Source organism: Podarcis bocagei (assembly GCF_964188305.1).
Source record: "Podarcis bocagei genome assembly, chromosome: 7".
Classification (NCBI taxonomy): domain Eukaryota; kingdom Metazoa; phylum Chordata; class Lepidosauria; order Squamata; family Lacertidae; genus Podarcis; species Podarcis bocagei.
In genome coordinates this window covers 69156903-69173866 of record NC_138132.1, presented here as the reverse complement: position 1 = coordinate 69173866, position 16964 = coordinate 69156903, and the positions used below count along the sequence as shown (strand labels likewise).

Here is a 16964-nt window from a genome sequence, read left to right as displayed (position 1 = left end):
GGTAAGACTTAGTTGGACACAACCAGAGAGAGAGAGAGTTCCTTTTTTAGAAAAAGAAAGACATGGTTCTTTTTGTAGATGGATGGGGCAGATGTTAAACAATCCATGCAGGTGCCTGGTCATGTTTGGTTGCATTACAAATCCTGCACTAACCTGATCTAATGTGCAGCTGTTTCTCCGTGTCTGCCTGATTAACCTATTAAGAATGGAATTTAACCACAGGCATCATTTCTGCATAGCTGCTGGTTAATTTATTGACAAATTAGAAACACACAGTCCTTTCTCTCCAACCAGCCCACAGCAGGGTGTGTGCTCGTGTTACAGCAACAATCGCCTTGAAATGTAACTCCAGGACTTTCTGCAGAAATGATTCATATATGAGCTCACCACCGAGGTGTCCTTCAGAGTGACATGGGATGGTTGTAACCGAGAAGGTTGTCATGGAGATGCCTTCAAGCCTGTCTTTGAATTCCCCAGCAACTGAAAGCCTGGCCAGTTCTGATACACACTTCAGGCAAGCAGTGAAGAAGCCCCGTGGCCCTCCAGATGTTGTTGGAAGTAACCAATGCATGAACCAGTAATAGCTCAGTCGGTAGAGCATCACACTCTTAATCTCAAGGTTATGGGTTCGAGCCCCACGTTGGGCAAAAAAGTTTCATGTATTGCAGGTGGTTGGACCAGACCACCCCTGTTGCCCCTTCCAACTCTACAATTCTATGATTCTGCAAGACCAATTGCAGCTGGTAGAAGGCGTATCTAGCCACTGAGTCTCCAGTGACATGGTTGGATCCCAAAGTACTCCCAAAGAAGTCAGCCTGCTCCTTCATATGACATTTTAATGTATTTTTAATCTTTGTTCGAAGCCGCCCTGAGTGGCTGAGGAAGCTCAGCCAGATGGGCGGGGTACAAATAAAAAATTATCATCATCATCATCCACAGTAGGCAATGGACCAATTTCTTAGACATGGGAACCACTCACCCACAGTGTTTCCATCATTCCAGGATTCAAGCTGAGATTGGTTTTCCTCCTCCATGTCACCACTGATTCCCTGGTTTAGGACTCTAACGGCTAAAGCAGTATTTCCCAAACTTGGTTCGCCAGCTGCTTTTGGACTACAACTCCCATCATCCCTAGCTAGCAAGACCAGTGGTCAGGATTGATGGGAATTGTAGTCCCAAAACAGTTGGAGGGCTGAGTTTGGGAAACACTGGGCTGAAGCCAGCACCTTGAATTGCACCCAGACACAAACAAAATTTTGATAAATTTGCCAAGTTAAACAGGAGGGACAGGGGAGATTGAATCAGAAGAACATAAGAATCCACCTTAAACAAAAGCAGATTGGCTCAGTACTGAATGCGATGGCTGGCAGTGGCTTTCTGGGGGTTCCGACAGGAGTCTCTCCCAGCCCTACCTGGAAATGCCAGGGACTGAACCTTGGACCTTCTGCATGCAAAGCAGATGCTCTGCCACTGAGCTGTGAACGAGGAATTCAGTGGGGGAATTCCAATATCCCTGTGAGGCATTCTGTCTTTTATACAGCAGCCACAGTGTGTATTCAGAGGCAGGAAATGCAATCTCTCCTCGCTCTGCACATAGGCAGGTTGCCACCCTGAAAGCCTCAACCCTGCTTCCGTTTGAAGCTTCTTCATTTATATATATATAATACGCATTTGGGGGTCTGATGCAGCAGGGGGAAGGAACAAATTGAATCAGCTCACTAAAGCTGCTCATCAAGGAGATTACATGGAGCAAAACAATTACTTTCTGCCTTTAATTTTAATCCAAGGATCAGTAGCCTGGGGAGGGAAGTCACTCTCCCCCCCCTCGCCTGCTCCACAGTCTATTCCATGAGTCATAGAGTTGGACAATCCTTTTGTCTGACCCATCCTCTGCAGAGATTAAGAATATGATCTGGGAGGCTCAAATGCATGGTACCACCCGATATCATCTGCCTCCACTAAGGATGGAGAGAAATTCAACTCGCCTTCGCATTTAGATGCTCACTCGACTAATTCACTTTCCAAAACGATATGCAAACTGAGACTCAACAATTTTTTTACTTCTCAGAATTTTGCAGGGCAGTTCTCCAGCGTGTACAAAATTGCATTTTGTGGGATGATATGTCCCCCCACCCCCCAAAAAATGCACATACGAGTGAAACTAAAGTATAAAAATCATTTGGGGGCAAATTGCTTTGCAAGAATGTGTCTATTGGGCAAGAATGCATACAAAAAATTTTGCACCAAAGTGCTGGTGAATTTTCATACCGACTAGGAACACTCTGGTCTGAAGCAAATGGAGCATTCTGGTCTGGAACAAACGAAGCTCAAAGCTGCTTACATACTGAGATCCACATGGAGACTGGGATAACAAAAGCCTTGGTGTCCCTCATGGGCCAAATGAGAAGGCCTGAAGGACCATAGGATTGGCTGGAGGTCCCCCACTCCCCCGAATTTAGGAGGTTTGGAGGAACAAGAAGACCCTGTTGGGGCTGGGGAAAACTACAGGTGGATCCTGCTCCAATTTTTAAAATTGAATTTTAATAACAGCTAGCAAGTCACAGAAAGAAAGGAATGAAAGAAAAAATAGCTTTTCAAAAAAGGACAAGTTGTTGCAATTGCTAGTAAAGAAGTATAGGATACAGCTATGTGATTTACTGAGTCAATAATAAAAACACCAAGAGGAAAAGGATGTGTGGCCTATGATTACAAAGAGTCATGTGGTCAGAATTAAAGCAATTGTATTTTTTTTTAATTCAAAAAAGAATATTAAAAAATAACCATGGACTGTATTGAATCCAGGCACTCACATAGAGCTGTAGCAACTGACACACCTGAGGCACCGTATCGGTGTATAAATTAGACAAACGGCAAAGAAGCAATTTGCCCCTCGGACACTTTTAGCTTATGTGAGATTTTTAATTTTTTAAAAACAGTGATTTGCCAGTCTTGGATTGCCAAGTCATAGGTGTTTGAGGGAGAAAGCATTTGGACCCATCTGTGCTCTGAATGACATCATCAGGAGCATGGCGTAATCTGAAAAATCTGAGCTATTCTCTGATTTTTTAAAAAAATAAAATAAGGAAAATGCAATGGAGGAAACAATTCTCATTCCTTGCGAGAGCCCTGCACAACAGCTGCAGAATTCTTTCACACATAGCTGATACCAGCACTCAGCAAAGCCAGGCCACTTCCTGCTGTTTAGAGATGGATGCAAGGCTCTATGAAAGGAAGAAAGGGCAATGAACAAATACAGCAGACCAGGCTCCTAAGAGATCAGGGAGCATTGCAGACTCGACCACTGAGTTCCCCCTCTCTGTGTGTTGGAATCAGTGCTGATTTCCTGAACAAATCTCTGCACGAGCACCCCTTTCTAGTCTAGTTCTGATATGTGGAGGTCAAAGGGGTTATTCAAGGAGACGGAGACATAGCCCTGGGCCTTTTCACAGCTATATTTTAGCTCTGCACTCACAAAACTGTATCTAGGTCATGCTCATTGTTTTGTGTCCCCTCCCCCTCCTTGCAGCAGGTACAACATTTGCTCATTTCAGGGAGACAGCTTGAGAGAAGTGAAAACGCTTGCTCAGTACCCCAAAGAATTTGCAGGTGCCTACATTGGCCTTGGACGTGGGTGGCGCTGTGGGTTAAACCGCAGAGCCTAGGACTTGCCAATCAGAAGGACGGCAGTTCGAATCCCTGCGACGGGGTGAGCTCCCGTTGCTTGGTCCTTGCTCCTGCCAACCTAGCAATTCTAAAGCACATCAAAGTGCAAGTAGATAAATAGGTACAGCTCCAGAGGGAAGGAAAACGGTGTTTCCGTGCACTGCTCTGGTTCGCCAGAAGCAGCTTAGACATGCTGGCCACTTGACCCAGAAGCTGTACGCCGGCTCCCTCGGCCAATAAAGCGAGATGAGCACCACAACCCCAGAGTCAGCCACGACTGTACCTAATGATCGGGGGTCCCTTTACCCTTTACATTGGCCTTACTTTGCTCAGATTCATTGTGAGATGTCTGGACATGTGCTTGGGGATGCGTTTGTGCAGGGCTATCTTAAGCATATGCAGCGCCGAGGTGCAAAGATCCGCCCAGCACCCCTCCCCCCCAGATTGCCCAGTCCCAGGCACACAGAAGGGCAGAGCTGGCCAGCTGACTCAGTGTCTCACTCGCTCGCTCACCCTGAACTCGTGGTACAGAGCCGCCCGCAGCAGAAGAGCCCGCCGCGGCGCTCCAACTGATGGGCGGGCTCTTCCCCGGACTCAACTCTCCAGCCCCTGACTCTCGGCCTGGTCCCATGAGAGCCTGGCACCCAGGTGCCCCGCACTCCTAGCTCCTATGGGTAAGACAGCCCTGGATCTGTGGCTCATCGATAAAGCACCTGCTTTGCATGCAGAAGGTCTCTGCTCCGATCATTGTTTTGTCTGGGAGGTCGAGCATAGGGTTGCTGCCGCCACATGGAGTGAGAGTGGCTGTTGAAGCTTTTCTCCCTCCCCGATAATTCGGGAACTCAGTTATGTTTCCTATTTAGAAACTGCATGCCATTGAATATCAGGTGATGAGGAGCAGGAGCAATGAATGGTTGTTGCCTCCATATCCTGGTTTAGAGCTTCCCAGATGTAGCTGGTTGACACACAGGATCCTGGACTAGATAGATCTGTTGTCTGATCCAGCAGGGCTCTTCTTTAGGATTAGGGCTAGGATCAGAGAGACTGAGATGGTGTTTAGTAACTACAGTGGTACCTCAGGTTACATACGCTTCAGGTTAAATACGCTTCAGGTTACACAGTCCGCTAACCCAGAAATAGTGCTTCAGGTTAAGAACAGAAATCGGGCTCCAGTGGCGCAGCAGCAGCAGGAGGCCCCATTAGCTAAAGTGGTGCTTCAGGTTAAGAACAGTTTCAGGTTAAGTACGGACCTCTAGAACGAATTACGTACTTAAGCTGAGGTACCACTGTAGTGTGCTGCCAAAGATTTCTGTGGTTGTTACTGGGCAGGAGAGGTTAGTGTACCTGTGTGTTGTAAGTAGCTTAGGGACCTATGGGTATCAAGCAGCTATCAAATCTAATAAATAATAAGAATGTTGAAACTTTCAATTTGCACACACAGCATAGTCTTCTTAATAATAATAATATGTATTAAAGCTGCTTTTACTTACCCTCCACCTGCTACCTGTAGGGCCAGGTAATCCTGGAGATCTGGCAACCTTACGTGGGAATGCCTCAAAATCTTTTTTAGCGGGTGAGGTACTTAAGGAATTTGGGTTGATCACAAACAAAAGAGATTCCCCCTCCTCTCAAGTGATGTTACTGAGCCTATTTGGGGAAGAGGGCAAAGATTTGCTCCATAAAAAATGGGTCATTCGCTTTCCCCCCAAAGATTCCCAAATGAATGACCTTGAATAGTGGTATCACAAGGTGTGGCTCATTACCTCGTTAGAGAAACTTATGCACAGAAAGTGAACATTTCCAGGGGACAAAGGACACAGGATACGTTTGCAGCTGTGTGACATTGCTTTATTTTTTTATTAACAACTTTTTATTGGGTTTTATAAATAAGGATCATAGGAATAATAAATCATACAAATAAATAAACTGAGTCTTCTCATGTCACAAAAATAGCATAATAAATTTGTAGTAATATCTACAATATATGGTGCATTATTAGTAGTCAGTGTATAGGTTCTTGGTTTGTGAATTGGTTTAACGAAAAACAAAGGAGCAACAGGATAGAACAGAATTATCAGATAACATTCAACATCGCATAGCTAAATGCCCAGTCAAGAGCCCTTGTGGTTGTGCTTAAATTAAGTACCAATAATATTCATTTTTCCTCCTATGCTACCAGTGAAACAGTATAAAATGTTGGTATATTGATGAACAAGGGAGGGAGGGGTTCAGAGTGAAGGTAATATTTATGTTTAAATTTGGATTTAGATCAACCAGATTTAACCAAATGCTGATGGGAGGGATTGTTCATTTTCTGGCTGTGTACATTATGTAATTAAACCAGGCTGGGATAAGATTGTCTTTCTTGATCTGTCCTCTTATCAACTGCAGTTTATTTGCTAATCTCTCAAGGAGGGCTGCTTCCCAAACTGTTTTGTACCAGTTGTCTATCTCTGTGCCATAAAGGTATTTCAAGTGTCCTGTGGTTATTTTGCGTCTCACTACTTGTAATAAATTGTAAATCCAGATTGTTGTCTTGAAATATATGCAATAATAAAGAGAATTTTAGTTTGGCTTCCAATTGTTATTTCATTGTTTCATTAATTCCTTGGAATATAAAATTCCAGGAAGGCTGGATTTTTGCACATTCCCATGACATGTGGCGATATGTACCCTGTGTGGAGCAGCCCCTTCAGCAACATAGTGAAGTGCCAGGATGGAGCATTTCCAGCTTCATAGGGGTTAGGTGGGGACGCGGGTGGTGCTGTGGGTTAAACCACAGAGCCTAGGACTTGCCAATCAGAAGGTTGGCTGTTCGAATCCCCGTGACGGAGTGAGCTCCCATTGCTCAGTCCCTGCTCCTGGCAACCTAGAAGTTTGAAAGCACGTCAAAGTGCAAGTAGATAAATAGGTACCGCTCTGGCGGAAAGGTAAATGGCGTTTCCGTGTGCTGCTCTGGTTTGCCAGAAGTGGCTTAGTCATGCTGGCCACATGACCCGGAAGCTGTACGCCAGCTCCTTCAGCCAATAAAGCGAGATGAGCGCCGCAACCCCAGATTCGGCCACAACTGGACCTAATGGTCAGGGGTCCCTTTACTTTAGGGGTTAGGTATCACCTACATATGAGTTTAAAGGTTAATTCTCTATTGCTCAGTGAAAAGAAAAACTTAAAAGCTCCCCCCAAGTCTATTCCATTTCCCCTCGGTCAAGTTCATAGCTGAAATCGCCTTCCCATTGATGTTTAATAGGGTCAAGTGAACTCACCTATGCGCTGAGTAGAATTTTATAGACTGTGAGTGTTATACATAGGCCTTGTCCTTCTGTGGATATTACAAGTCTTTCAAATGTCCTCTCTGCATCTACAGCATATACTCGCTTGTGATTCCAGTAATGGCTTTTGGTTTGGAAGGGAGGAAACTTTTAATCTTCAAGGAATATGCTTCTTAATTTGTAACGCTCAGCCATCTATTTTGTCTGCTCAGTTCTTCCAGTTGATTACATCAACAATAGATCATTCAGCTGTAACCACCCTTGACCCCAAAATTTGTTTCGCACAGAGTGAAATGGTTTGCTTTCATTTACCCCCCACCCCACCTGCAGAATTGATAAAAGTTATTATTGTATTTATTTTTTAAAAAAATCAAGAACAACATGGCTTGGGAAAGCTCTCAGAGAGATGAGACCTTCAAAGCTGTCAGAGCCCTTGACTGAGATTTGTACTGATGTCCCTACAAGGCACGCACAGAGAGCATATCATCTGGTTCAAGAGAGCCATGAATGAATCAACAGCTCCCAATCCATAGTCCAGGGGTTTCTGACCCCCAGTTTAAAGGACTGATCTATCTCACCCCCCCCCCATGAAATAAAAAACAACCCACCCATCCAAGACTCCACTGGTTTGGGTGGCTGCAAAATAAATGAATCAGAAGGAACGTTGCAGTGCTGGAGTAGGCTGAGCCCAGTGACCTGTTGGGGATGTAAATCAACCCTACCCGGCCATCTGATCAATCACTAGGTGAACAGAGAGTGGGTGACAAACCCCCTCTTCAGCTGATGTGCATGGAATAGCTGAGGAGAGTGGACTGTCCCTCTGTGTGTCCTGGGTCCAACTGTCCATGCAAATGTCCATGCAAGAATGTAGGGTGGATGCCATCTCTCTTGGTCATGGCCACCACTGGCATGTGAGCAATGGAGAGTTGGCCAAGGATGAATGAAGATATATGGCCTAGTCCTGCCCACCAACTTACCCCATCACACTGGCTTAATGACAAAACAATTATATTACACTCATGCATGCATATTCATGCGCACCTAGACCATGCCTGGAGGTGCCTGCCAACATTTCTCTGGTGAAAATAGGGACATCCTTAGGGTTGCCATATTTTGAAGAGAAAAAAGGAGGACACATTTACCGGCACCTGGGGAGGGTGGTGGTGGTACGGGAGCAAGCACATTCTGCAATGTCCTTTCAAAATATGCAAAAACATATCCTGCATTGTGCAAAACTCACAGAGTATGTTTAAGTTTTGTAGTTGGTTTCCTAGTACTGCGTATGCAACATAAAAAGTAGTCTGCTCCAGCACCCCCAGACATTTTGGCAAATTCAAAAAATCCACCTGGACAGATATTTTACCCCTGAAAAAGAGGACATGTCCTGGAAAAAGAGGACGTATGGCAACCCTGTAATTCAACAATAATAACAACAACAATAACAACTTTATTATTTATACCCCGTCCATCTGACTGGGTTGCCCCGGCCACTCTGTGCAGTTTCCAACATATATAAAGCCATAACAAAACATTAGATATTTTAAAACTTCTCTATACCAGGCTGCCTGCAGATGTCTTCTAAAGGTTGTATAAAAAAATTCCTTCCAGTAGCACCTTAAAGACCAACTAAGTTAGTTCTTGGTATGAGCTTTCGTGTGCATGCACACTTCTTCAGGTATCTGAAGAAGTGTGCATGCACACGAAAGCTCATACCAAGAACTAACTTAGTTGGTCTTTAAGGTGCTACTGGAAGGAATTTTTTTATTTTGACTATGGCAGACCAACACGGCTACCTATCTACTAAAGGTTGTATAGTTACCTATCTCCTTGGTTCAGGGGTTGCATAACTCACCAACCCACCAACATTTCTCTGATGGAAATAGGGATGTTCTAAGGAAAAGTGGGGCATTCTGGGATCAAATCAGAAACTGGGATGGCTTCTGTAAATCTGGGACTGCCCCTGGAAAATAGGGACACTTGGAGGGTCTGCCTGGATAATGAGAACACCCTAAAACAGGGGTGAGGAGCTTTTCTTAGCTCAAGGGCCAGATGAACATCTGGGCAACCTTCTGGGAGCCAAGTGGGAGTTAAGGGGCGAGGCCAGAGGCTAAGGTGGGCAGAGCATCAAATGTTAATTCCACCTTTGTATAGTTAGGCTAGTTTCTACCCTCACTCATATGCCCCTCTCTAACCAGACAAGCAAGAGGCATTTATCAAGGATACATTCCCACCAGGCAAAAACACTCAAGGATTGTTGAGGCTGCAGTGTATAGAGGATCCTAAGAGCCAGATGAAGAAACTTGAGGGCCACATTAGGCCTATTCTCTCCACTGCTCTAAAATGATAACAGTTTTTCTGTGTGATGATGGTGTGGAGAATGGGCTTAACAATAAATGCACACTGGGGAGTTAGCTGCACAATCCTTTGCAGCTTTACTCATAAGTAAGCCCTGCAAAGTTCAATGGGGCAAATTCCTAGGTCAGTGTGGAAGGGGCTGCTGGACAATTTGCTACATCCAGGTTTGCATTTTCGGTGCTAGTCCTCTCATCTACAATACGAGAACAAATAACACTGAAGACAGTAGAACTGAGCATATAGAAAGTGCTCATCATAGTTTGGAAGGCAAGGCTTCCAGTCCACATGAAGTGGCTTCCATTTACAAAGAAGCCTTCAGCCCCCAAACAAAATTAAACATCAAGAAATAAGAGATATATCATGTTGATAACAGATGGCCAAATTTTATCATGAGCACAATCATAACACACCAGAGAGTCCAGAAATAAAGCAAAAATAGTAAAGCAAAAATTAAAAAGAGAGAGATTTGGCTTTCCAACTCTTCTCTGATTGTCCTAAAGTTATAACCCACCCACCCTGTTTTGCAAGATGTTCTTTTAAGCTACAGATATATAGCATTTTCTAAATTACTAAAATAATTTCTCCTTAAAAAAGTGTCCTTGCTGCAGTATTTTTTAAAAAAAAAAAACCACAAGCAAGCAATTACAACTTAATGAAACATAACTTGTAATAAAATCTGTTTCAAAGTATTTCTTCTGTGAACAGAGACATAGATCTCCTGCATGGATGACACACAGTCGAAATTTGTCTCTCTGTATGTGTACCGAGTCTTACTTTATTTATTTTCTGTCGTCATCATCATAGTTTCATTTCTACCTCACTTTTCCTCCAAAGAGCTCAAGGTGACATACACAATTTTCCTCCCCCCGGTGTAATCCTCAGAACAACCCTTTGCAATTAGACTGAGAGGCAGTGAAACCGCCCAGTGGGCTTGATGGTCAAATAAGGATTTGAAGCCTGGTCTCCCTGGTCCTGGGGCAACACTCTAACCACTGCATCTTGAGACCTGCTCTCTTTCGTTGGGTGGTTAGTTTGGGATGCTGGATGACTTCTGCATTTCCTGACAGTGTGACCACTTTGCAATGCCTTTTCAGCCAAGAAAACTCACTGGGTTAAGCTCAGGCCAGTTCCCGTCCCTCAGCCTAACCTATCTCTCAGGGTTGTTGTGATGATAAAGTGGGTCAGGGGAGAATGATGCGCCCCATCTTGAGCTCCTGGGAGGAAAGGTGGGGGCATGAATGCAATCAGTCAACAATGTTACAGCAAAGAGCAGGATGGAAACGTTCTAAATAAATATAATAAATTTTCATTTTGAACTGTTGGAGTATCTCATGGAGTTAAGGATTCCTCAGCTTGCTTTGCCTTCCTTTCCTCCCCTCCCGAACTCTCATTTAGCTAGGAGTATTCCCTGTTTATGAAACTGAACCATGCACAGTTCTCTTCAGCTTTATACATTACTTATTCACAATGCTATCCAGGGTTGTAAAGACTGCAGAGAGAATAATTGGGTGCACTCTTCCCACCTCAGATCAAATCTATGCTGCCAGGTGCCATAAGAAAGCAGCAGAGATAGCGCAGGATAATACGCACCCCGGAAATGATCTCTTTCAGCTTCTGCCTTCTGGAAGAAGGTATAGGGTTATAAAGGCCAGGACTAGCCGTCTGAGAAACAGTTTCTACACAAATGCAATTCTGGTTCTAAACGCAGCATAAGGGGTCTCTATAGTACAGTGTATTTTAAAATGGGGTTTTAGAGTTTTTAGGGGTTTTTGAATGTTTTATGTACTTTTTCAATTTCATTGTTCTGCATGGGACAATGACAATAAAGATATCGTATCGTGTGCATTGACTGTATGTATTTTTTTAAAATACTAGTCCTTCCCCCCACAAGAAACTATGTTGATGTGACCGTGACCCTTCTTGTGTGGCATTTTACTGAGGCAGACATGCAAACAGATCTCATTGTGCTGAATGTACAATCATATCAGGGATGCTTTTTCTTTGCTGTGTTTTATCATTAATGATACGCAGGTTATGAAGGATCAGAATACTACGGCAAATGGTGCCTGCACAGTGCTATGACTATGATTCAGAAAGAGGGTGTTTTTTAAAAAAGCAGAGCGACAGAGGCTGTCAGTGTATTCGGGCCACATTCATGTTAAGCTATCATAGCTCCCTCCAAAGAATTCTGGGAGCTGTAGTTCATTAACTGTGCTGAGGGTCATTAGGAGAACCCTATTCTCCTCCCAGAGCTACAATTTCCAGAGTTCCCTGTGAAGAGGGATTGATTTAGTGGGCTTATTCCACACTTCCTCTTGTCCCACTGCTTCTCCTTGGGGGGAACAACTCTTTAGTGCTCAATTGGAGCAAACAGCAATTCAGGTTTTCTCTGGGTTGACATTTGCTCCGATTGAGCAGTAAAGAGCAGGCTTTCCCTTAGAAAGGAATGGGGCAAGAGGAAAACCACTCAGACCCATGCCTAGAAAGTGTGGTTCAAGCAGAAAACTACTCAGACCCATGTTTTCTGGGTACAGGACAAGCAGAAGTGCGGACGAGCCCCAGGCCCAGCAAGACTTTCTGTTGTTTGTCCAAATGCATCCCAAATGTGATCTTGCTGCAAGCAAGAGGTCGGGTGCCCCAAAACCAAGAAAACATGCTTTTTCTTTCTTTGATTCTGCAAGGTCAGCAGAGCTTAATGTTTCCTCGGACACCAAGGGATGAAACACTTTGATACACATGTAAATTTTGAAACAGGTGGAGGAAATAAACTTCATGAGAACAATGATGCAGGTATCCATAAGAAGGCTTCCTTCCATACCAGGAACACACTGTGATTTACAGTGCAGCTGGGCTAATAATGTTTTACTTCTCTTCCTTGCTCATCTGTTAATCGAAATAACTCTGCTATCTGAAATTGCATCTCACATAATCATAGAATGATAGAAACTCAGAGCTAGAGGATCTTTTGAAGGTCATCAGGGCTAACTGTTTGATGCAGGAAATCCAGAACTGGAACATCTCCAACAGATGGCTGTCTTTATTCCTTTAAAAACATTGTGAAAAAATTCTAAAATAAAGACTATTAAAAAATAAAACCCAGAGAGAGAGAGAGGCCAGAACGAAATCCTAGCCTTCTCCAATATTGGCGATCTCTGATCTTCTTTATTTTCTTCCCTCCTAGTAAATCTATTTTAAGATTAATTTTAAACTCTGGATTGGATCAAGAGACCTAACCAGGAAAGGTTCCATAAAACTTAAAGCATTTCCAAGGGATATATAAATGGGGAAATACCATTGAGACTTTGATAGGAGTACTGAGCCCTTAGACATTTGTTTAGTTGTGATGCACTTTTAAATGGTTCTTGTCTCTTCCTACCCTGGTCTTTGGACTTATTCCGTGACACGCCAAGAGAAGGGGGTTCAGTCATCATCATCTTCATCTTCATCATCATCCTTACTGGGTGCACATCTTTGGAAGCAGTTCACAATCAGCGCCAAAACGAAGCTTGACACGATAGCAGCGATGGAGACGGCGACGCCAGAGAAGATTATGATTATAAGGTCTGTGAGTGACAAACTAAATTTGCAGTCCCTGAAACTGGCCTCTGATAATTCACTGAGAAAGACGGTGATTTCTTCCACAGGGACAGTACACTGGATTTCATCGAGACCTGCACGGAGAGAGAGGGAAGAAGGAGAATTTTTTTCCAAAAAAAGTAGCAATGTTATTATTTATCCAGTTATAAATGCGACTCTTCCGTGCAAAATGAAGCACGGCAGCTCATTCAAGGAAGGCAAAGATTTTTGATGGTAAGATGAAATCATCCATATAGCAATACAGAAATATAACTTTTGTAAGCATATCCAATCCATTTAGCAGGTTTGTAAATTGGGCTTTATTTTATTTTGGTTTTTTGGTTTTGGTTTTTTTAGTTCAGTGTGAAGGCCAAATAACGAGGCAAATCAAGTTGATCTGGGAGACTTCCGTACCCCCACCCTTTGAGATGAAGTGCCGTGACAATACCCCTGCAATTGGATCAGTCCCCACCCAAACCTCTAGAATCATAGAGTTGGAAGGGACCTTGACGATCATTTAGTCCAGCCCACTGCAACGCAGGAATAGGCAGCTTTCCCATACAGGGATCAAACCTGCAACCTCGCATAATCGGCACATCGCTCTAGCCCAGTGTTTCCCAAACTTTTTTGGGCAACGGCACACCTGTTTACTGAAAAAAAATCTCGCGGCACACCACCATTAAAGCCCCGTCCCGTGATGTCAGCGCGCAGCGTCACGCCGGGAGGGACGCACGAAAGTGAAAGTTTTTTCCCTCCCCCTTGCCGGGGAACCTCCAAGCTTTGGGGGTGGGAGGAGGCAGCAGAGCGAGGGACTGAGGGACGGCGGCAACTGAGGTGGCGGCGGCTGTTGTGGTGGTGGCGGCGATAGCGGGTGGAGGAGGGGGCGGCGGCGGGGCTTGAGGAGCCGTCGCCGGGAGTTGCTGCTGCTGCTGTTGCTGCTGCTGCCCGGACATGCCGGCCTCCTCCTCCTCCGCTGTCTCGCGCTCCTCCCTTTTGCACGCGCTGCCCCGCCGCTCGGCACCACCACCGCGGAGCCGCCCCCGGCTCGACGCGGATCCTCGCCGCCGCCGCCTCTCACCGCCCGACTCGCCCGCCTCCCTCCCACGGCACACCAGCCAATGTCTCACGGCACAGTAGTGTGCCGCGGAACACCGGTTGGGAAACACTGCTCTAGCCAACTGAGCTATACAACCTCTAAACCTCCTGCCACTCTTCCACTCTCATTTTTCTCTCTGTAAAGAACAACTCTACAATTTCCTCTATATATCTATGTTTCTCTAGGACAGTCGTGTCCAAACTTTTTTCATAGAGGGCCAGATTTGATTAAGTGAAGGGCCGTGGGGGCCAACCAAAGTTGTTGAGCTTCTTTTAGGATTTTACCCCAGGAAATAAACTGCCACAGAGGCTGGATTAAATCAGCCGACAGGCCGGATTAGGTCCCCAAAATGGACTTTGGATATGCCTGCTCTAGGAGCTCATACACGCTTCTGCTTCTCCCATTACTTCCCCCTGAGAAGATCTGTTGTTTACCACTGAATTGAAACAAACGCCAATCCATTTTTTAGTTTCCAGGCACAGAAGTGGAAGTGTGGACGATCACTTAATCCATGGGCCTTGCAAGAAGTGAGGCTGTCCAAAGTGTTGCCTGTGGAGCACTGAACAACTCTGGATTTTTTATTTTTAAGGAACAGCAGCACTAGAGGATTGTGTTGTTGTTGTTAAAACCGTCAGAGCCCATAGAATATGTTGGATCTCTGATCTTCTTCCTTGCCACCACAAGCTACATATGTCCCAAGGTTTTATTTCTTTTGAGAAGAAGCTGCGTGCTTTAAATACACTTTCAATTTATGGTTTTGGAAGTGACATTAGGGCTCATCTAGACTTCCACATGTCCTGCTCCTTTCTCCTGGGAAAACCTGATCTTTTCTTTGCTACTGAATCGGAGCAAAAGTCAATAGAGTTTTACACGGATTGGTGCCAATAAAGTGTGCGACAAGCAGAAAACTGCTCAGACTCATGCTTTCTAGGCACAGGAGAAACGGGAGAGTGGGTGAGCCCAATTAAGTGTGCCTAGGATCACAGGCTAAAGCAACCCTTGTGTTTAAAAAGACTAGGAGGCACACACACACACACACAGAGAGAGAGAGAGAGAGAGAGAGAGAGAGAGAGAGAGAGAGAGAGAGAGAGAGAGAGAGAGATATGAGCATTTAATTAGAGATTTAACCAGAAGTGAATCATTGCAGCATATTGCAGATTAAAATGAACAGGAAGACCGGAGTTACAGCAGAGAGGAGACGGATCACTCTGAGATTAATCGTAGAACAGGAGACAGGAGGCCTGGAAAAAATCCAGTTCCCTGCGGAGAGGGCAGAAATTCACCCAGATCAGGGAGCGGCATGCAATCCCCAGGGTCAATGTTCAATCCATGTGCAAGCCTCTCCCCTTGTGAGTGAAGAGACAGATTGGGAGCAAGAGCTACTTTGCAATATGAAGTTGCCCAGCTGGTGATGCTCAGCCTTATCCCAAACCCAGTGCTATCCTTCCCCTCTCTGGGTTCTTCTTCAGCTCCATTGCAACCAAAGCCAGAGAAGGACTCATTGGACCCATCCTGCCCACTTTTCTGGCAGAGGTAGGGTGGTCATGTGTCATCTACTCTATATTTTGGGAAATGGTTTGTATGTTCTCTCTATGTTTGTCTACCTCTAGAGATATCACCACCCACCTTGGCATGAGGATTCCCAAGGTGGGACAGTGGTCTTTGTTGGTGTTTGAACTCTGGGCACTATTTTCAATCAAGACAGTTGGTACTGGGTCTGTCTGCCATTTTCAATGCCCATAATGGGCAATGAATCACAACAGAATAGCAGTTAGACTCCCAAATTTCAGTTGTGCTCCCCTGACAATGAAGGAGAGAAACCACTTGATGAGAACACTTTGCTTAGGGACCATTCAAACCCTGATGGTGATGATGATGATGATGATAATTACTACTATTATTATGGAGAGCCACTGTGGTATAGAGGTTAGAGTGTTTTGCTAGGACCTTGGAGACCAGAAGTCCAAATCTCCTCTCAGCCATGAAGCTTGGGGTCCAGTCACTGCCTCTCAGCCTAACCAACCTCACAGATGGGGAGAAGCATGGGTACAACCTTGAGTTAATTGGAAGAAAAGTTGGATAGAACGAAATGCATAAAATAGTTATTCCACTTAATGACTAAGTAGGATGGTGAGCTGTTTAGAAAGTATAAAAAAACAGTTACTCAAACATTAAAATATAAGCACTCACAACTGAAAGAAAATGAAAACAACATAGAGGTGTAAACAAGAGAGCCAGGATGGATCCTAATCATAGAATTGTAAAGTTGGAAGGGACCCTGGGGGTCATTTAGTCCAAACCCCAGCATTGTAGGAATCATGACTGACAGATGACCATCCAACCTCTCTCTGATTGAAAACCTCCAATGAAGGAGAGTCTACCACCTTCTGAGCGAGCCGCTCCACTGTTGAATAGCTCTTACTGTCATAAAGTTCTTCCTAATGTTTGGTCCTTTCTTGTGTGTGATCGGGGGGATGCCTCTGTAAACAGGTGTGTCTTCAGAAGCTGGTGGAATTCCAATACCAATGGGGCCTCTTGTATCTGAGAAGGGAGTACACTCCATTGCATTGGTGCTACCAGGGGAAAAGCCTGCCTCTGTGTAACCACAAGCTGATGATCATCATTTCATGACAAGACCAACCAGGTTCCCTTTGTCGATCCCAGAGTCCTTACCAAGCAACAGAGGGGAGGTCTGCCTTTGTTTAAGGCTTCGTGTGTAAGTAACAAGACCTTGATACAGGCTCAGTGTCTTATCAGTCAACCAGTGCAAGTCTCTCAACGTTGCTGTGATATGTGACTGGTACAGACCCTCCAAGGGACAGTTCGAGATTTGCAGAAGCCATCCCAGTTTCTGATTTGATCCCAGAATGTCCCTCTTTTCCTTAGGATGTCCCTATTTTCATCGGAGAAATGCTGGAGGGTATGAAGTTATCCAACCCCCTAAGCCATCAGAGACATCACCTTGCCAACAAAGGTCTGTATAATTAAAGCTATGGTTTCCCAGT

General features: G+C 44.7%; 1 protein-coding gene across 2 annotated transcripts in view; it reads right to left on the bottom strand.

The window, feature by feature from the left end:
- Positions 1 to 9909: 9909 nt before the first annotated feature.
- Positions 9910 to 16964, bottom strand: part of LRRC38 (leucine rich repeat containing 38) — a 90795-nt gene continuing 83740 nt past the window's right edge. The window contains exon 2 of one of the 2 annotated variants that reach the window (XM_081201690.1): positions 9910 to 12958. In XM_081201690.1, the coding sequence (XP_081057816.1) occupies positions 12708 to 12958 (251 nt within the window). In that variant the 3' untranslated portion in view covers positions 9910 to 12707. The remainder of the gene's footprint in view (positions 12959 to 16964) is intronic. The other variant, XR_014009986.1, reaches the window with a different exon arrangement.